The 21,987-nt window shown below is 37.4% G+C and overlaps 2 protein-coding genes across 11 annotated transcripts in view; one reads left to right on the forward strand and one right to left on the reverse strand.

Moving 5' to 3' along the window:
• The window catches only part of LOC108245401 (seizure 6-like protein), a 33,065-nt gene extending 28,817 nt beyond the window's left edge, over window positions 1–4,248 (forward strand). For 2 of the 4 annotated variants that reach the window (XM_017432297.3, XM_037979620.1), the window contains one exon: window positions 24–4,248. In XM_017432297.3, the coding sequence (XP_017287786.1) occupies window positions 24–56 (33 nt within the window). In that variant the 3' untranslated portion in view covers window positions 57–4,248. The remainder of the gene's footprint in view (window positions 1–23) is intronic. The other 2 variants (XM_017432298.3, XM_037979621.1) reach the window with 1 other exon arrangement.
• A 4,090-nt stretch (window positions 4,249–8,338) lies between these two features.
• slc4a5b (solute carrier family 4 member 5b) overlaps window positions 8,339–21,987 on the reverse strand; it is a 61,534-nt gene continuing 47,885 nt past the window's right edge. For 5 of the 7 annotated variants that reach the window (XM_017432260.2, XM_017432258.2, XM_017432255.2 and 2 more), the window contains 7 exons: window positions 20,407–20,585; window positions 20,100–20,172; window positions 19,936–20,004; window positions 19,200–19,373; window positions 17,234–17,398; window positions 14,874–14,983; window positions 8,339–13,275 (listed from right to left, as the gene is read on the reverse strand). In XM_017432260.2, the coding sequence (XP_017287749.1) occupies window positions 13,269–13,275; window positions 14,874–14,983; window positions 17,234–17,398; window positions 19,200–19,373; window positions 19,936–20,004; window positions 20,100–20,172; window positions 20,407–20,585 (777 nt within the window). In that variant the 3' untranslated portion in view covers window positions 8,339–13,268. Of the gene's footprint in view, window positions 13,276–14,873; window positions 17,057–17,233; window positions 17,399–19,199; window positions 19,374–19,935; window positions 20,005–20,099; window positions 20,173–20,406; window positions 20,586–21,987 lie in introns of all 7 variants that reach the window. The other 2 variants (XM_017432256.2, XR_005234038.1) reach the window with 2 other exon arrangements.

Genomic DNA, 21,987 nt, shown 5'->3' on the forward strand with positions numbered 1-21,987 from the left:
CCCACTTTCTCTTTCATGGTCAGCAGGACACTCGTGAATATGAAGTATCAATATGAGAAGACAAAAAGACATTTCTGAACCAACCACCCGTGCTAACTCTTCATCTTTCCTTTCCCACCCCACTCTGCCCAGGAGGAGGCGATGTAAATGCAAATAATGATGTCCAGCCCCTCCTGCTGTAAAACGCAGTGATTGAACCTTTTCTCCTTTGATGTGATAGCTTTTATAGATGTAGTGGGAAACAGAAGCGAATGAGTCAAGCAAAGAGGAGTTAGACCAATGGGGGAAAGGAGAACTGAGATGCTTAGTGTGGATTTGGACCAGAAGAGGTTAGGGAAAAATGAAGAAAAAGAAATCAGGGACAGGACACAGTAGGAAGACTATGAAAAAAAAAAGGGGTTAATAATTTTACCTTTTTCCTTGCTTGTGATCAATTTAGCAGAATCCCTCAATATTTTAATTAAAGTGGAAGCCCATTTTTGATACAATTATGGTCATTTTATTTTTCTGCAGTAGAGAATAAATGTATTTTGTAGCTGTCTTTGTTACTAGCAGAGTTCTAAATTTCTGTGCTGAATTCCAAGATCCAATTGAAATGCAAACGTAAGACGCAGATTAAAGGAGATTTAATTGCTTTAAGTTGACAACAGAATAATTACTAGACTGTTGTGCAGGTCGCAGCCCAACTGTGTTAAGTGTTTCTCTAAATGCCTAAAGCTGCGCCCTCACATACTTGGCTATAAAGATATTTTACTATTATGAAACCTACATTGAGGGGGCGTCTTGTTGTTGTTGCAATAATGTATGTTCTTTGGGCCAAATTAACAGCGAGTAAAAGTTGTTCCAAGGCATTGTTTTGCCGAAGAACTGCGCCATTTTACAACCGTAATTCTGAAGAGGTTGGGAAGATGTGTAAAATGTAAATAAAAACAGAATGCAATGATTTGCAAATCTCATAAACCCAGATTTTATTCACAATGCAACATAGTAAACATAAATGTTGAAACTAAGGAATTGATCCATTTTTAGAAAAAAAAAAAAAAAAAGGTAATATTGAATGTTATGGCAGCAACACATTTCAAAAGTTTGGACAGGTTCATGTTTCCTGTGAAGCATCCAATCTTCTTTTACCAACAGTCTGTAAACATCTAGAACTGAGGAAAGCAGCTGCTGGAGGTTTTAGAGGGAATGTTGACACATTCTTGTCTGATATAGGATTCTGGCTGTTCAACTGTCCTGGGTTTTATTTCCTGGATTGTTTGTTTCATGATGCATCAAATATTTTCTGTTGTTGACAGGTCTGGACTGCAGGTCAGTTCAGCACCAGGACTCTTCCATTATGAAGCCATGCTGCTGTAATGGATGCAGGGTGTAGTTTAGTACTGTCTTGCTGAAAGGCCTTTCCTAAAAAAAAATGTTATCTGGATGGGAGCAGATGTTGTGATTGTTTGCATTGATGGTGCCTTTCCAGATGTGTAAGCTGCCCATGCCAATTGGTTGTCAGTAGTTTCCAAAACAAATGTCAAATTTTGATCTGTCTAACCACAGAACAGTTTTCCATTTTGCCTCAGTTCATTTTAAATGAGCTTTGGTCCAGAGAAGATCGTGGAGTTTCTGTATTATGTTCACGAATGGTTTCTTCTTTGCATTTTGGAGCTTTAACCTGTGTTAGTGGAAGTCACAGTGAACTGTGTTTACAGAGAGTGATCTGTAGAAGTGTTCCTGAGTCCATGCAGTGATGTCCAGAACAGAATCAGACCTGATTTTAATGCTGAGCTGCCTGATGACCTGAAGATCACAAACATCCAGTTCTGACTTTCAGTCTTGTCTTTTGAGCTCAGAGATTTCTCCAGATTCATGAACTCTTTTGATGATGATATGACTGTAGAGTATGGGATATTCAAAGTCTTCCCAATTGTCCATTGAGGAACAATATTCTGAAATCGTTCCATTATTTTTGAATGAACTTTTTTTTTGCAGACTGGTGAACCTCTACCTATCTTTACTTATGAGAGCTTCAGCCTCTTTAAAATGCTCTTTTTATACCCAATCCTCTTACTGACTTGTTACCAATTAATCTGATTAGTTCCAACGTGTTCTTTGAGCTGTTTCTTACTCGTACCACTTCATTTTACAGCCTTTTACTGCCTCTGTCCCAACTTTTTTGAGATGTCTCGCTGCCATCAAATTCAAACTCACCTTGTTTTTTGTTTTTCACTAAAAATGTACAGTTTCTTAGTTTAAACATTGGATGTGTTTACTATGTTTCTAGGTGAATAAAATATGGGTTTATGAAATTTGTACAGCTTTGAATTCCATTTTTATTTGCATTTTACACAACATCCCAACTTTTATACAGTTGAGGTTGTACATCACAGCCCTACTGTGAATTCAAAGTTAGCAAAACACACTGCTACTGAATCCACAACAATCTGACAGTCCTGAGTAATGTAATATTTGTTATCAGGGGGTCTTTGCAAAGCCCTGTGTAGCTTTTGCTTGTTCACCAGTTTACAGTGACCACCACTAAGCTAGAAGGATACTGGTCTTGTGATTGAAAAGGGATAAAAATTCATCTTTGCCAAGTATGGATTATGTCTTCATGAGGTCTGAATTCATTCAACTACACGTCTGTGGTGCCTGCAACAGTCCACATCCACAAGGAAGCCTGAATCGAGGCATTGCATGCAGCTCTTATAAAGTTCCGGTGAAATGTCAATTTTGCTCACATGCTAACATATTTTCTGTAGCAGAAGTTAACAGAGCAGTAAGTTAAAAAAAAAAAAAAAGCCTGTGTTTATAGACCAGCTCGAATCTAGAACTCCCCAATGTTCTGCTTTCGTTTGTCTGAAAACCAGTATGAAAATAGTTTAGGAACATTTCATTTATTTTGATAGGACAACTTGTATACAAGTAAAGAACATTTTTCTTTTACACACAGAAAACCTTGAATACCTACAAATCTTTGTTTGTTTGTTGAGTTGGAAATTTGTAATTGCTAATTCACCACAGAGGGAAGACTCAGAGGGTTAGTTTAGATTCTACTAATTGGGTTTCCAAGGGTTAACAATGAGCAGTCAGTATCTTACGTGCAGCAGATACCAGTCAGAGCAATCACAGTTTGGAAAATTAGAGAGAAATTTTTATGGAGTCAAACTACCAACCGATTTCAGAGCAAATTTCTGCCTTCTAAAACAATTAAAACTGTATATGGTGTTTCAAGTAAAAAGTTAATTTAGTTTTTTAGCATGTTTTTTGGGGGTTTTTTTTTCGTTTGCATTACACAGCTATGCAGTCTGGCTACGCTTAATACGGCCTGTTTTAAAACTTTTTTTTTCACATAAAACATGTTGCAACAAACCAACAATAAAGTTTAAAATGGCCACACTTCAGTCACCAGAGAGGTTTGATGTACAAAAAGACCTAAAAGTCTGTAACAGCGCATTCACCTAAACTGCTGGAAGTGTTTTCGGGTTTGAGACACTTTTAGATGTGAAAATATGTTCTTACTGTAAATGAGCCCCAGTCTGTTTCCTTGACAGATTTTTGAGAATTTCTCTATGATTTTCTAAACTGAGATTGTTCTGACTGTTGGTTAAATATTGGCTTTACGTAACTTCACCACAGAAACTTTTTTAAAAAATCTAATCTAACCCTTAAAGGAGTACAAGTTTGGTATTAACACAGAGGTGTGGTGGATGTTAGTCTTTGTTTTTTTTAACACCAATTAAACAATACCAGGAAGAATATAATGGCTTCCTTAGTTTTATACCTAGTCAGTCTGGCACAGGAAGTCTCCTGTCCCTAAAGTCCCATCTGCCTGCAATCATCTTTAAGGCTTTTTACTTCAGCCAGACTCTTTCTGGCTTTAGCTGTAGTTAGATGGCAACTATACTTTAAATATACAATTTCTGGGCCAGCGCAGTGCTGTTGTCCTGTTTCTCACAGGCAGTTTGACTGAAGGACCGACATGGATGTGACCTAAGGTCAGGACCAGCAGAGGGTTAAGAGCAAAATGAAAAACATGCATTGTTACAAATGTGAAGTGCAAAGCTGTAGTAATCTGATCGATATTTAAGTGCAAACTCGATCAACCCACCAGATGATGTATTTATTTTGATGTACTGTACATGTGATGTTTTATGCAGATTGATAAATGTACATTTTCATTATAAAAGGACAAATGTTAACGGTTTACTTTAATAAAAAGTCAAACTTGAATAAAAAAATATAAAAGTTATTTGTAAACATTGGGGTGTTTTAGTGGTATTTTTGTGTCATGTGTTGACGGAGCACAATATATCACAGTTTTACCAAGGTCAGATCAGAAAGGTTAAATAAAGATGAAATGTAAATAATCTTTTTTAAATTTTAGTGTGAAAATAAAAAGTTATTTAATAAAATTATTGGAGATGATGGATGGATGGGTGGATGGATGAATGATAAGTTGTGTTATAAACAATAAAATGATAAGGAATAAAGCTTTTTTTCATTCACCAATTAGCATATTAGATATTTTTACATTATTTTCAGTGATCCCTGTCAGCTGAAAGCTAATGTATATTTAGACTTAGACTTAGTTTTGGATTCAGTCCACAAGTTTTGCCTTTCTAAGTTATTTTATGTTTTTATATGGGCTTGCTGACTTTATGTTTTGCTTTTAGACTAAGATGTGCATTTCAGAAGAAGAAAAAAAAAAGTTTGCTCTGTCACAATATTTAACATATTTTGCATATTTTTCTTTTTTTAATTAACACAAAACCAAAAAAAACAGGCTAGTTTCAAAAATTTTGTAATGTTTTATTTTACCAACTCTTGGTTAAACCAAAATCTTCCTAGTACTTTATCAGTCTGACTATTAATAATAACTCACAATCTGATGCAGAACCTCAGCCCACCTCGCTCTGAGGGCTGTTTACGCCCCCCTGTTTTTTTCTTAAAAATTCAAATAAGTGTATATAAAATGTTATTTGCATTCTATAAATATATATCTACTTGTGCCAAACAAATCTCAAATTTGTTCTCATTGAACATTCCTGCACAGTGTCTCAAACTTTTCATTTGAAAACAGAAGCAGGGCAGTTAACGCGAAAGAAGACGCAAGAAAGTTTAGTTAGCATGGAAAATAGGAGCAAAATGAGAAGCAGAAAGATGTCACTTTAAAAAGTAAATGGAACAAAACAGCTTGGCCCTACTCAGCATTTGTTTAAAAAGTTAAATGCCTTACTTGTGATAATTACCACCAAATGTTGTGTATAAACCCCTAATGCTGAAATACAGATGTTAGTTTATTCGGAGCAACTGCATTTCCCCTCAAACACTAACAACCTAACATTAGGCTAGATGCAAGTCTTTTTTCCCCACAAGTAATGATATTATTATTATTATTATTATTATTATTATTATTATGTCAGAAGCTGGCTCCAGCAGTCTGCTTATAAAGATCTGACCCCTGAAGGACTTTTGTTAGAGAGCTGTGAATGCTTTCTTACCCCCAATAGGGACTCTTAAGTAACGTAAGGGGATGTACACAAACATACATTTATGAAGCGTACACCCGCACCAATAAAACTGTGTTAATGCTACTAAGAAGACAAAGTGGACTGTTCTGTTGTGTGAGTTTTGGCTCCCAGAAGTCCCTCTGAATGTCTATGGCGCCCTTTCAAACTTTGCGTTAAAAATTACACCGAAGCCCCACAACACACAGCTCTAGCTGTCTGAGCCCTCCAGTGTTGTTGCTGGTGAATGTTACATGCATAAGTGACGCCTGGCGGTGCAAAAGCAAACACCGAGGTCTTTATAGCTGCTCCATGGTGGGACTAATAGTCCATAGAAACCTTGGGGAGTCTTTTGCAACTGTTTGGTCCATAAACCCATGATGTTGCTGTTACTGGGACTATGCTCTTCTCGGCAGAGGTTTCTGAGGTTGTTCCAGAAATCCTACACAATCTTGAAAGGGCAGATGAATAAAAGAGACTTCCCAATACAGAAGAGAAGTGATATGAGCTGAGGAGAGAGGGGGTGTTCCACAGGGCTGTCTGGGATACAGCACACAGAAACTGCCATGCACGAACAATTTATCTACACAAACTAACCATGCTATTGTTCTTTCTCACCAGCGTCCATCGACTGAAACCCATTTTGGAATATTTACAGAAGTAAAACTATATGAAGTTAAATGAATATTGAAGATTTGTCTTGTTGCTCCTTGTAAAGGCCTCATCCCAACTGTTGGGAAACGCAGCTGTAATCAGCTGAGCAAAATGTGTATCTCTTCCTTGAACAGTTTAAAAGAACAACAATTTAAAAAAGTTTCTTTGACTTTGCAGCACTGCTTGTAGTTTTCGGCTCCCATTCTGTTTGACAAATGTCTTTTCTCTGCGCTGATTGTTGTCATCTACACCATCATGACTGGGAGGCAATAACTGTCCTGCAGCTTTCCATCCCCTTTAATGTCCTAATGATTCCTTCTGTTACCAGCATAAATTCTAATAGAAGTACGAGGCTTCCTGCCATGATTGCAATTTCCAGAGGCTTTCATGCTGTGTTTAATTTTTTTCTTGAGAAGCTTTTAACCAGATGCTCGATGGTATCTGGCACTCTGAGGAAACGGAGTGCTACTCGCACATAAGTTTAATGAACCAAAACATGTTCCGAGCCAGAATTAATGCCTGCAGTTGCTGCTTGTGGTTGGTGGTACCATTACCCAGAGAGAATCCGAATGAGTGCAACAGCAAAATGAAAACCATAAATATTACATGAGACCCACATCAAGTGTAACAAGTGCCCATCAAAATATTTTATGACACGCAGGTGGAACCATCAACATTAACAAAGATGGACCAAGCAGTTTTGGAGCCAGAGGCTGCGAGGTCGAGATAATGGTCTGTACCATCAATACAAAAGTCCCGCCTACACACCGGTCAAACTCACTGTCAATCACGGTGACTCACACAAAGTCTTAAAGTCTCAAATAACTAATTGAAACTCAACACTTTTTAAAAATAAAATATTTGAACATGCAGCAGCAAGGTTAGAATTACATGAATCAGAAAAAGATCAACACTTGAAAAAAAATTATCTGAAGTGAATTTTTAATTGTTAGTGAGGCAAACACTCCATTCGTTTACATGGAGCGGTGGGACTTAAACACTGTACTGTAACCAGCCACTCAGTGTGGTCAGATATACTATAGTTATTGTATTTATATGATAGGTTTAGGGTCTATACAAAATATAATTATTAGCTTTTAAAAAGCCCGATCATATGATCATTTTTGCGTATCTTAACACCAACATATCATCAGAAACTCCAATCCCACCAGCTTGACCATGTCCTCGCCAGGTGCACAACCCTACTTCTGTGCTCGTGTTCACCAATCACAACACACACACCCATCTTAACCCTGCCTGGGAAATTGCACTGCACTCCCACCCCCCCAGCTGAGCGACAAAGTGCACCCTCCCTCAGTATATGATAGTTTGAGTCAAAATATGACAATTTTATAGTGACAGCAGGATATTTTGTCGTTTCCTATTTGGCAATCCTGGGTTATCGTTCACTGTGGCTTTTACTTCTGGCTCTGTGGTTAAAGTCCCAAGAGTAAAATTTCAAAAAAGACTTTGTAACTTTTGATTCCTGGTCAAGTTTAAAATGACAAACAATCTTTATTTTTTTCTGAAGCAGAGTACAACTTATTATTTGACAATTGGTGGTGGTGGGGTTCGACTTTTTTCAGTGAAACTGACATACCTGTGCTTCAGTTGGCTGAAGTCTTAAAGGTATAATCTAGTCATGTTTGAAGTGGTGTTCTGTCAAATAGTTAATATTTAGTATCTTATCAGCTATGACATCAGTCACAGAGCACAGAGTGTGGAGAAAAGAGCAGAAGTCTTTGTCTAGGTGAGGCCAAACAAGTTGTTTCTCAGTTTTATAAAAAAGAAAGCTACATCAACTCATTTTAAACTGCTGCACTTTTGCTTGACACAGTTCGTTTAGTTTGTCACTGTTTTCTTAACTGAACATCTGTTACTGCGTGAATGTATTTGCGCAGAGTGTAGCCCGTGTATCAGAGGCTGTTGAATGTATCGGCCTGCCTGATCAGTGCACCCAGTCAGAATAAAAGTTAACTTGACTCCTGACAGACTGATATACTCATATATGTTTAATACTTGCATAAAATTTGTGTAGTGTAAAGAATTTATAGCATAAAATGTTAAATTGTTCCCAAAAATGAGCTTACCGGTATTAATGAATTACTTTTTAAGGACTTGTAGAAGTGTACTGTACAAACTGCAACCAAAAACCATTAGAGCAGTAAGAACCACACTAATCAAGATTGATTTAAAACAGATTTTAAATGTATTTCACATTCTTTCGAGGGGCTCTACAGTGTACATGAAAATAATGGATTTCCCCCTCATTACAGCTCTAATGTCGTTAAAAAACAAAGATGAACAAATGAGCATCACTGGCGCCTACCACAGTTAAATGAGGGTTCATGCATTCATTAAGGTTTTAGTTATCTCTAACTTTACAACAAGAAGCTGGTTCATCAAGGCATTTGCTACCTTACAAAAAAAGTTGAGAGACTTTAAAGTTTTTCACTGTGGTGAAATGCTTTCTGTGTGGGTGGAATTTAAAGGGACACATGTTGACCAGGCAATGAAGAATTTTCACGACTGTGATCACATCTCCAGGTTGCATTTACAAAACGGTTTTTGCACTGGAGTCACTGAGATGAGCGTGCAGCCTTCGGTAATGGGCTCTGTGAGTTTCAGGAGCTGGTGTTGGGTCAGAGGGGACATACAGGTTGTGCTGCTGCTGCTGCTGCTGCTGCTGTTGGACGTAGATGGGCTCCTCGCAGTCTGACTCCAGCTGGATTGTGACCTGGGGCACAGGCTGGTGTGGGGGCCACAGTGACTGAGGGTCTGCAGAGGCTAGGCTTGTCTGGGAGTGGGCAGGTGAGGGGGGGTAGGAGATCTTCAGGTGCAGAGTGATACTGGGAACAGTGGTGGTGGAACATTTTTTACTCTTCATATCTCACACAGTCAAAGTAGTGCAACAGTCCTGAAACCAATCCTCCCTTTAGTTGTAATAGTGCCATTTATTCTATTATTTAAAAACCCGACAAACAGAATGATCCAGTTTCCTAGTAAATAGCCAAGAGGGTGACACAGAAGTAATAAGGCATCATATATATTTTTCAAAGTGTTAAATATTCCAGCTGTTCAAAGTGGTTTTCTTTTATCTCCAAATTTTCAGAACACAAAGGGCCAGGCTGTCTCCAAAGTTGGAGTGTCTGCCCTGAATGAGCAGATTGTACTCATGAAATGTGGTTGGCTTGATCATAGACTGTGTCATAATTGACCTCTGACATGAAGCTGGAAGTTGAAGTCGGAACCAGACCAACCTTCATTGAAGGCTGGTTCCAGTACAAGTTTTAAGGCCTCCATATAAACGAATGCAATATTGCCCTTGGTAAAATTAAACCCCGTCAGCCTGTCCAGAGTGTACCCCGCCTCTCATCCAATGACCACTGGAGAGAGGCCTCAGCTCCCTATGAGGCTGCATGGAAAGAAAATGGATGGATTTAAGGGTGGATGGATGGATAGTATTTCATGCTTAAAAGAAAGGTTGTGTAACACCATGACTGTGTGTGGGGGAGCAGGTGGGACACATCCCGAGTGCACAGACGCTGGTTCCTAAACAACATGGCAGCTTCCGTAAAACAAAATCTCTTGACTTCAATTCCCAGCAACAAGAGAAAGCAGGGACACTTGATCTATTACTATATATCCCGACGGGCTTGATACACAAAGTCAGGAAAATAAGAACTAGTTTCTGTTTGCTAAGCCTTAATGAGGTAATTAGCAAGAAGCTAAAGATTAAACTGATTCCAATATCCATACTCTGACAGTTATTTAAACAGGCTTTATTAAAAGTGGGATAACTATGATTTAATTTTAGAATACTAGTCAACAAGGTTGTCTTCTGGTTGCAATTTGAAGGTAAAAGGTGCTGAGAGTTATACAACACAACGTGAAGAAGAAAAAAAAATCTCAGAACAATGTGCCAACGACAAATTACATTTTGAAAAAGTCTGGTCTATTCTTAAAGTTATAACAAAGAAGACACAAACTAAAGGCTGTGAGCTTCTATGTCTATGATTTTGGGACACCTCCTTCCCGACTGTCTGGATTTGGTCAGTCACCCATCATGAGTCCAGTTTGGGGATGACCTGCCCCTTTGTGCTCTGCAGAGACCTCTACTTGGTTACACTGGTGTTGATTGTAGGAGCTATTACGACACATGTTCATCATTCTACAGGTGTGGATCATTTGACTCTTTGATTGCCCACAAGTGGATCTTATTTTACTAATTAGGTGCCTGCTGAAGGTAATGGTTGGGGCTTCATAGTCAAAGGGTGAATACATATACACACACAAAAAAATTCAGCAATTAAAAAAAAAAAATCAATTATCTCTAGTGTTTTGTAGAAATATTACTTATAATCAAATTCAAAATCCAATTCAATTACATGTTTTAAGGCAACAAAATATTCTGCAGCCCAAAGGACTAAAAAGCATTTTGTTCTTGCATTTACCCAAAACAAGATACACGCTTTGATGCATTTTGATTGTATGAAGTGAAAACCTGGCTTTCAGCACAGACATTCATGCATTACACTTTTTGACAAGAGAGCAATAGTTTTTCCTTTTATACCCTCATGGGAATGTTTTATAAATCATGTTTATTCAGATTGAAATTATTTCTCTTAGCATAAATTCCATTAAATTTCCAAAAATGTTTAAACTAGCTTTAATTTAATCAAAGTGTTCATAGTTAAAGACTGAATTCCAAGGGAGGATTTAATGCAGGACTGTTGTGTGAGAGTGAAAGACCAAATCACACCAAGTGGAACAACTGAAACTTAATAACCCTTCATTGAAATGTGGTGCAGTGTGTTGCATAAAAAAGAAAAGAAACAAAAGGGGGGATAGTTTCAACACTTTTCAGGCAAAGTGTGTTTGACCTTCAGAGGGACCAATGTAAGTCAATTTGACCACCACAGCTAAGTAACCTAGGCAAAAATAGCTCTAACTCAGTCAGTTTTACAGTCATTGAGCTAAAATTTGCCATGGTAGTAGCTGACAGTCAAACTCAGCTTATGCTTTGAGCACAAACTGATCAGACGTTTCAAACAGCAGCTTAAAACTGATGACATTAACCCTGAATGTCTGTTAGCAGGATTTCTGCTGAACCAGGGGGTGGACTTCAATGACAAAAATGACCAAAACTCAGTCAGTTTTATAGATATGAAGCTAAAATTTGGAGTGGTAGTAGCTGACAGTCATCCTTAACACATACTCTGAGCGGGACATCTTGCAATATCCCATCAGATCATAGAAAACATAATTTACAAGCTTTGACCCAAACAGCCATGACTTCTATCCCTGCTCAGCATCAGATGATCTCAGTCTAAAACTCTGGCATAAAAGGTGGTGGGTGATAAGCATTCCTTCAAGAAATGCTAGGCCTTTACCTATTAATATTAGTTCATTAAGGTACTGCAGTATCACCTTTTATTGAGAAATATTAGTAGCAACCTTACTCTTTCAAATGCAATTCTAAATGTGATTATATATTTCCATTATATGAGAAATAAAGATAAAATTAGTTCAGTTTAATTCAGTTGAGCTTGTTTTAAACAAGTAAAATCTCAGTCAAAATCAGTCTTTCTGATGGTGCTTTAAAAGGGTTTGAGTTGACTCATGACATCAATTAGTTTTTCAAACATTTTATACGACTGCTGTGGAAATGAAACTGCATTCACAGACAGGCAATTTGGTGAATATGATACGCTCAGATGCTCTCACTCTTTATGAATAAACAGAAAGAAAATCCTTCATAGAGGAATTTAATAAACAACATTAGCATTTTTTTCGAGTCCAAAATCCACTTGTAGGAACAAACTTAGTGAGCATTTTCAAATTAAAGCTTCCGACAAATTTAACAGATGTAGTGTCAAATGAGAGTGCTTATGTGTTTGTTACAGCGGAGAAAACTGATTTTATTATCTGTCTACAAACACCAGAACATTTAATGATTATTTAAGGCATAAGTTTAATTCAAGTTATATTAAAGGACAATATCTAGAGCAGAGGTTTTCCGGTGATGAGGTTGCTTCCTGGGAGTAGTCAGGGACAAAGGTTTTTAAAAAAATAAAAATAGGACAGCTCTTTGGCCCAGTGGTGTCATCAGTAAAGCTGCAAAGATTAGAGGACCAGCACTGGTTTTAATGCATAAGTCATGAAAGTACATAATTAATTTTATTAATAAAGCTGTGTTTTAGGTAGTCAAGCTGAAAGCTGATAGTAAAGCTGTGCACCTGTTTGACTTCACTCCTCTCCGTTGCTCCTGTTTTTCATGTACATGTCAGAAACTGAAGGCTCAGGCTGTAATGGGTGTCTGCTCAATTTGACCCCTCAATGAAATATTTCCCCTCCCCGACACACAAGCGGTCTCTTTCCACCACAGATTTATTGGCAGCAGAGAGAAGCGAGTGTGATTTGTGTAACAGTGCAGTGAGGTCTTAGCCATTTTGTGACATAAAGGGATTATTTTCTTATGGAAAAATTCAATCTAAAAATGTCACTTTAAGGAATAGAGATAGGGTTTTTAAAAGAATTATTTAGATCTGATGTAGGGTGACAGCTGAGGCAGACTAATTTATTTATATTTGATTTTTTTTTCTCAGTGCACTTTGTATGAGTTCTTATTTGCCAAGAATTCACCCAGAGTCGTATGAATTCAGGACAGGGTGAAATGTGCAGAATGGATCACCCTTAAGCCACTTGCATTAGATTAATCCTCTAAGAGCAAAATTACATACAGCAGGTTTTAAATATTTTTTGTGAACCCAGCTCCTTAACTTTGGGGCCTACAGTGTCAAACCTCAAAAACCTCTGACCTAGAACATCTCACTGAATAATCACTCAATCAGTTGTTTATCCTGCACAGCACACTTTCATTACGTCTATATTACAGCTAATGTATTTGCGATGTAAAAACAAAGTAATCCAGGTAATTAAAAGTGTATGTATCTAAAATCAATGGACACGTCTACAATATGTTGTAACTAAATGTTTGGTGGTGTAATAGTGTTGTCCCAGCCAGTGCTCACACCAGATCTCTGTTGGGGACGTTCAGTTTCAGCACACAGTACCTGCGGTCTAGCTCATTTTGATCGGATGTGCCTGTTGAATTCATCTCCTGTAAGAAAGCACATGTACATACACAAGCCGAGAGAACGTGCACAAAACAACACAAAGCAAGCAATACACAAGCAAGTACACAAAAGACACAAAGAGATCATTAGAGAGAGAGAAACCAATGGCACTGATTCCTAATTGTAATATAGGTTTTACACTGACTGGTATCAAAATCAATCTTGGAATCGGATTCCTTTTTGGTTCCTGACTGTCAGCGATATTCAAGCCACACCGGTAACATATCACAAAACCTCTATAATATTTTTGAATATATTCATACACTATATTTTTCTGTCATTAGCACTTTTTCTCTGAGTACAAAGTTGTTATCATCATATTCAATGGGGTGACATCTACAACTGATTAGGGTTGGGAGTCAACCTGAATCAAAATGGTAGCCACAGCAAAGTCATCTTAGCCAACACAAAAGTGGGTATAACTAGTCAATTTTACAGATATAGGGCTAATATTTGGTGTGTTAGTAGCTGAGACTGATGTCCACCATGTGCTGTGAAGGCTAAGATTTGTCATTTAAATCTTTGCCATAAACTATTGATATTTAGCCTGTATGTTTGTTAGTAAAATATCTCATCAACCACTGGATGGATTTTAATGAAACTTTCAGGAAATAATGATTGGATGTTCATTTACTACAGATTCACTTTTGAACTCAACCCAATTTAGGATGGCTTCCACAGCTAATTGACCTTAGCTTAGACAAAAATGGTTAAACCTCCGTGAATCTTACATATATTGAGCTGAAATTTGGGGTGGTAGTAGCTGACAATCTTCCCAACATACTCTAAATGCTGACAGATCATGTGCAATATTGCACAAGATCATAATGGTATTTTTTTTAAGATTTGAAAAACTGCTCTAACTGTGTCTTTTCCCAACCTAAGATGATCTTAATCTAAAACTCTGGTGTGTAAGGCTGTGAGCAATATGCTTCAAGGAATGACATGGCTTTATTTTGTTTATGTTTTGATTTTCCATGTTTGTGTAGTTTTCTGACATCTACAGGACCTTTAAGCCCTTTGTAAACTTATATTTTGTTATATATTATTCAGCCTAAATAGAGGAGAACAAGAACAACTCTGTTTTCTTTAGTACTGTAGCTAGACTAATGAAAAGTCCTATGTCTGTTGAGCTATGTATTGTGTCCATACTTGTCCTGTTAGATCTCAGTGCTGAATTTGATCCAATTAATCCCAATATTCTATTACAAAGGCTTGAACATGATATTAAGATTACAGGAAGAGCTCTAAAATGGTTTATATCATGTTTATTTGATCAATTCCAGTTTGTAAATGTTAATCATGAATATTCTTTATACACCAGTTTGTCATGGAGTTCCTCAGGGTTCAGTCCTTGAACCAATACTCTTTACTTTTTAAATGCTTCCATTAGGTAAAATTAGTAAACAGCATAAAATCAATGTTCATATTGTTTTACTCCAAAAGTTGAAAGTGACATTTAAGTCTCAAGCCACAAATGCTTTATTAGCACTCCATCTGTCACATTAACAAACAGCATCAAACTTATAAAACATAACTAAAGCTGACACTAAGAGGAAGAGGATATGGTGTGTGTACTCACTCAGAGGTCTGGTTTTGAGTGAAGGGGTTAACATAGGTGGGATAGGACTCTGATTGGGACTCTAATGCCTCCATGTGGACCTTGACCTCAGTGGGGGCACAACTGTTGGGCTAAGGGAAACAGGAAAGAGTTGGCATGCAGGTGGAAGCAGAATCTTAAAGGAATATTGTTCGGTGATTGTTATTGTTTTTACCTGGGCCCTCAGTTTTCATGTATATATTTCTCCATGTAAAAAACTTTGAAACATAAAAAAAATCTTGCAACTGGGCCCACACTGAGCAAGACTGTGATGAACAGGAAACAGTTTAAAGGACAGTCTTTAAATCTCCTTTAAACATGACAGTGCTCTGATCCTATGTGTGCAAGCGTCTGCTTACAGTTGGGTTCTGTCAGCAGAGTGGTAGAGATGGGAAGTCTTTGGTTTTAGACACGTCAACATGTCTTTGTCCAGACTGTAAAACCATCTGACTGCCCAAGTGTAGCTGCTGAATGTTAGCAAATGTCCTTCATTTTTGTCTAACTCTGATGTATGTTTGCAAATGATGCAAACTCTGAACCAGTAGTTCAAATACAATCAAAAAGTGGTCCAAGCAGTACAAGGTCAATAAGTCTATGAATAGTGTCTTGGAACAGCTGTTTTTTCCCCCCAGGAAAATCTGCTTATATCAAACTTGTTGAACTATTTCATACAGCTGTCCATAACTTCAGTGTTTTCATGATTTGTTCCCATAACATAAAAAGTACAGGCGCAAATATCTGTTAGACTCTAAAATATTTCCACTTCTTACATCTCTACGGAAGTGATCACTTCCGTAGAGATGCTTTTATTCATTTTGAATATATTCAGTCTTGTCAACAAATAAAAGTACACGTGCTGGGCCTTGCCTACAGAAGGATCAGTGGTTTATGATCAGTTTATATGCCCAAACTTAGTTCAAACCCAAAGGTTTTGTTCTTATTACTCAAATAAATAAATGAAGAAGGGTCCAGGTAAAAAAAAAAAAAAAAACTAAAAAGGGAAAGTATTTTCCCTTTTCAAAAAAAGGCCAAGTGTACTCTTTGTTTTTGTTCTTGTCAGAGATTTAATTCTTCTCAGGACAGAGCCACAAGGATCATAACATTGTTGAAGGCAAAATAAAGCCTATCCTCTTTGGATTTAAGGTTTTTACCTATAAAAAAAATAGTTTTTTAAAAAATCTGGTCTTTATCAGGTTTGAAAATTATTCAAATCTTAGATTCTCTTTTCAGTTTATTTTAAAGAAAAGATTATATACACACAGTAGATTTATATATAATTATTCAGCCAATAGGACACACAAATTAAACATTATTTCTGTAATAGTAATCCAGTGTCTGAAAGGTTGTAGGATAAAGTATAAATTTATGTAATCCTACCCCTGTCTCTTCAAATATTTACAGTATTTTAACAGCTGTATTTGGCTGTATGCAAGAAAAAAATATGACAGAATCTGTTTCGTATGTTTTTGGCACACAAGATTATATTTGGGTAATGCTAGGAAGTAGTGAGGGCCAGAATATATTTTTATTTCAAAGCCTAGAATTGACAGAAGGTGGACTTTCTTTTCCCCATGACAGTAAAAGGGAATTATATTTGTTTATTGCCTTGAACCCACATTACATTCATTTACACCATTCTGTGGCTTAAAAAAACATTTTCTTTTGTAGTGAATAATCAGCCTCTGAAGAACTTACAAATCACACTTGTTAAAAAAACAGTCAGCTATGTAAAAAATATATTAAACATGTAGTTTGATTTGTTTAAATGTGTAATTCTTTAACTTATTGAAACCTCAATCTGTGAATTAAATGTGTTTAATCCAGCTTTAATGAATCTTTATTGGTGATTCTTGTGTGCCACAAACATAAAACCATTGATGTTGACTGGTGAGAATACAGGAAGCTCCAAATCAAAACTGAGGACTTGTTGGCAGACACTGAAAGCACTTGAGGGTAAACTGTGTGATCTGTGCTGTGGCTTGAGAGCTTTGTTAATGTAACAAAAATACAGACTACAACCAGCCTTCTCTGGACTGTACCAAGGTCAGAATGGGAACAAATATGCAAACGGACGGTTTCTATGGTACTGGAAAATGTGCGAGAGGAGGAGAAATGAATAGACAACAAGATTGTAGTAAGTGCTGTACAGTGCCTTTTCAGCAACACTGTTGGACAGAGAGGAGAAACATCCAGTATTAGTCAGAGCAAACAAAACCAGGAACAACACAAACACAACAGATGGAGTGACACACATGTAAATAGACAGAATCTCAAGAAAGGAAAATTGTGACTTTAGAAATGACACAAATGCTCACAATGTGTGTGAGCGGCACATTTTTCACCTCCTCATCGCTCTCCGGCTCAGCTGCTTTCTTCTCTTTCTTCCTCTTCTTCTCATCCTCTTTCTTCTTCTTGTCTTTATCAGGCAGGAGGTCATCCAGCCACGCTAGGTCGTGTTGTGAAAACATCAGATCCAGTAGTTTCCGTACAACCATCAGACCCAGAATCTGCACAATGTGGCAAAGACGTTTATCGGCTGATGAAGTTCTGCATCAGCTTTTATATGTACTGACTCTAAAACGTTTTCACACCATATAGTCAGCCCAAATACCCTCCAGCACATGAGTAAATCTCTCCCCTGACCATTAACATTTGGACGTTTGGAGTTTGAGGAGTCTCATGGTTGGTGGCTAGGAAGGAGATTCAGAGTGGGAGCACTGCTTCAGTGGATCCCTAAAAGTATTCAAGCTTGAGCAGAGGTAGAGAACTCCAAAGAACATTGTTAGGAACATGAAGAACATGAAGACTCAGAGCTTGTTGAAGTCTGGATGATGAGCTTCTGAATGGTTTTAGCTATGCAGAGAAAAACGCTCAGAAGTGAAAGGATGAATGGATGTTCCACAGTAATGAAGGATTCTGTGAAGATCTAGAGTTGGAGTTTTGCTACCAATCCCTCTGGTTCTGTTAAGAAAAGAGGTTCTTGTGACAACATTTAAGGCTAAGCTGAACTAAATGTATGTATGTGTTATGTACGGTAACTTTACAACTGTGTTCTTTTTGTAATAGTTTGCAGTATTCATCCCTTATCACAAGTTGTGGAAAACTATATTGCTGTTATTTTGTGAGTGAGTGAAAGCCTCAACCTCAAAGAGCGGAGACATCTTGATTTCTTCCTGCAGTGGTGAGTTGGCTAATGTAAGTGTAGTGCCGACTTTTTTATTTTTGTTTCTTCTCTCCTTTTATGGCCCATTAAAATAAGATACTTTGATGTGGCTACTGAAGCTTGAGAAGTATTTTCTTTGTTAATAAAAGCATCAGTGGTATTTGTTCATTACAAGTAATTGTTTTTTTTTCTATGTGAAAAAAGTGTGCATGACTAGTTTACATATTTTGAAGTTGTTAAAACTTTAGTGCCAAGACTCTTTTGTTTGTTTATTTTGTATAAAAGAGAAAGAAAGGGGTTGTTATCAATTTAATGCTAAATTTAATTTTAATTTATCTGAAGGAGTCTTCCCAAGGGATCAATAAAGTTAAAGAATGCTACATTTACAAGTTTATATAGATGGATAAATATACAAGAATGTCCTAAGTCTGCAGTCTCACTAATGGTAATGAGATGGCAACTTTCAAAAAGTCAGTTTGTGTCAAAGTTTCTTCTTCAATAAATGTTTCATAGGTTTGTGTGGTATTTAGAACTAATTTGAACTTTTCCTCAATATATTTACCTATTAATTCAAGGTAAAACTATATTAAAAAAAAGTATTTTATTGGGCTACATTGCCATTGACAAATTGCTTCCACATCAATGTGGAGTTTTGAGCGGTTTCAGTCATTCAGTTTTATAGCTCAGTTGACTGAACTAGCAATGCAACATTATAAGGACAACATGAAAGACAATAAAACAGGCTACACAGTAAAGGCTCCGTCATACTCCATAAGAAATCAAGAAGTCAGTTTGCGGTCATGTGGTTGCAAGACGTTCGTTTTCATGCACACCTTTTATCGTCCACGAGACACTCAGCTCAGAACTCCCAGGAAGCTCCTCCGTCCTCCTACAGCATTAAAACGGGTTTCTTCCCGCTGGATTCTCAACTCAACTTCCACATAAACACGCCTACAACAACTTCTGACCAATCACGCAATACTTGGCACAAACTGCTGTAGGAAAAAGTTTGACAGGGGCCCTGTGTCGTAAAGTTGCGGACAAAGCTGCTATGAAAATAAAATGATGCAATTTTCGCCACGTGACCACGTGAATGAGAGCCGACATTATGACTTCTCATGGACTATGACAACAGCTTAACTCACCATAACTGGGAAGATGATGGCTAGGAATGTTGACTTGAGGATCCAGAGGACAGCCAGACAGAGGATCTGGACAAGGGTGAAAAGATGGACACGCCTCAGGGGAACGTGGCGCAGGAAGGAGAAGTCTGGCTGGTGTTTCGGTGGCATCAGAAACAGCTTGATACGTTCCCAGAACTGGAACAGAAAGATATAAGAATATGTTGCTGGGTGTTTGGGGCTTTTCCTTTTCCTTAATTCCCACTCTTCTCTTTCCGACCACATGCAAGTGGCACTTCTCTTCATGTTTCTACATTTGAAATATTCTTTTGAATGCTTTGTTATAAAATAAATAGTAATAGTACTTCACGTTCTGAATCATAACTAATCTTTAACTAATTTTTTTGATGCCTTTTGGTTAGAAGGAGAGTGGTACAAAGTCAATGCATTACAAATACACTCTTGATTAAAGACTGCAGACACAACACAGCACTTTCAAGCTGACTAATTTTGTTGATTTTACCTAAACTCTACACTTAAAATGAAAATGCGGAGAATTCTGATCTTGAGGAACTTTGTCATTTGTTGGGGAAAGTTGCTTTATAAGCCTAGTGGCTTGTTTAATTAGCTTTGTTTTATTTTTGTGACTTTCAAAGCAGAAATTTATCTTTTGGATGTTGATGGGGGTTTGTAAAATGGAATATTTTTATTAATCTCAGTTCAGTCTCTTATATTCTTTTTTTAGATACAAGTATCATACCTGGATGCCACTTAGTGATGCTACTCCCATGTAGAGGAACACTCCGTAGAGAACTGGCATAGGGATATACTAAGTTAAACAGAAAAGCAATTAAAGGGTAAATGTTAAAGAAAAGCATGTGATGCATCAGAAGCAGTAAAATTCGGTAAAATGCGCACGCTGACCTGAAGGACGGGAGCGAGGAACACTGAGAGTCCAGTCAGCACGAACACCAGAGTCCCCGTCAGCCGCTGCTCTCTAGAAAAAACACGACATTCTTGGGATGTGACACAGTAGAAAAAAATCACAGGAAATTTGGGAATGCCAGAAAAGCTTATTGAGTTTTTAATCATTTGAAAATTAATGCCAGCTCACTAATATTCTCTGTGGATTTTTTTTTCTTAATTCCTCTGGAACGAAAGGAGTTAAGTTGATCCAGAAAAATAATTAAAAAAACCCAAAACCTTTGCTGCGGTGTCAGGATACACTCACCTGACACCTAGAAACTGGGGCTGCTCTCCAGGGGCGCTACATTCGCTCTCCATTTTCAGAGAGTCGATGTGCGCAATGGAGATAACCGTGGCAGCAACATACCAGGGCAGACCCATGAAGGAACACACCGCCATCAGGACGCCCACCCAAAATAGGTCCAAGTGGTAGCCGCAAGCTTTCTGCAGTTACACACAATGACAAGAAGTAAAATGTTGTTAGGGGTTGCTTTTTGTTTTTCTTTTACATCTTTTATATTTTAGAGATGTACAAAAATATTTAACTGCAAATTTTACAATCAGTTCTGCCCTTTATGTTGACAGAACAAAGACACTCAGTGTTTACAGTTTTCTGTCAGCTTATATGTTAACCTTACAGTAGTGGGATCCTTGACATCAGTCCATTAGATAAAATCTCAATTTACAGTACTTTATTTTGTATTAGGTTTATTGTTATTTCATATTTCTGTAATTCTGTTGTACTTCTCGTTATCCCTGTGTTTAGTTTATTTCCTGAGTTTAACATTGTAAGTTCTTGTGAAGTTTTGCTCCCTATTGCTTTTGTGTCCTTGTCATCATTAACCTGTCCTCAGCTCAGTATTTGCCAGCCTGCCACGCCCATCTGCACCTGTCCCTAGTTTGTAATCAGTCCCCTGTGTCCACTTACCAATCACCCTGAGTCTTAATAATCTGTTCCTCACACACTCACTGGTTTTCCTTGTGTTTCCTTTTATCTCCATTATTTGTAAGTTTGTGTTATTTAGTTTCTGCTGCCATGTCAGCATGTTTTTAAAAATAAATAATTTCAGTTTTTCTTTGAGCTTCTCTGTGTCTGCCTGCATTCTGGGTCCATATTCTCCACCACCTCTCCCAAACTTGATGTACTAAATGTTTTCAGTATCAAACAGGATACTCCAGGATTTTATGGATATTTTTGTGATTGTTGCAGCCAAAAATGTCTGGTTTTGCTCCAGCTTTTTCAGAAATTAAAATAGTTTTATGTAACCTTTCCAAAGAATGCACAGGATTTCTACAATATTTCTAATTCACAACAACAACAAACCTGTTCAAACTCTTTGGTCAAATCACTTTCTTAATATAAACATCAACAAAAGAGTCAGACATTTGTTTTGTAATGTTTTTGTCCATGTCTGTGTGGGTTTGTTTGTCTGTAGCATTAGCAAAATATCTCATGTCCACAGGTGTTCTTAACAAGATGCTTAAAAAAACGGTACGTCTTGAATAATACATGGATTTATATTTACACTCAGGAAATTACAAAATGGGAGCACTTGTTGCTAAAAGACGCCTGTGTTGCTTTACAGCATTTGGTAAGCAAGAGAAATGACACTCAATTGTGAAACAGATTTTTTTTTAATTCAGAAGTATATATTCAGAGAATATTCACTTTCAGTTAACATTACTGCTATAGCTGCATGCCAGCAGTATGATTCTTGTATGCTTATATATGAGGGAGATGTGTCACAAGTCAATCTGGTCGTGTGAACGACTCTGTTCTTTGAGCAAGATTCTTTGCTCTGAATGCTTTTCTGTGAATATCAATTCTTTGCCACGTCAGTGTAGC

This window comes from Kryptolebias marmoratus, linkage group LG14, assembly GCF_001649575.2.
Source record: "Kryptolebias marmoratus isolate JLee-2015 linkage group LG14, ASM164957v2, whole genome shotgun sequence".
Classification (NCBI taxonomy): Eukaryota; Metazoa; Chordata; class Actinopteri; order Cyprinodontiformes; family Rivulidae; genus Kryptolebias; species Kryptolebias marmoratus.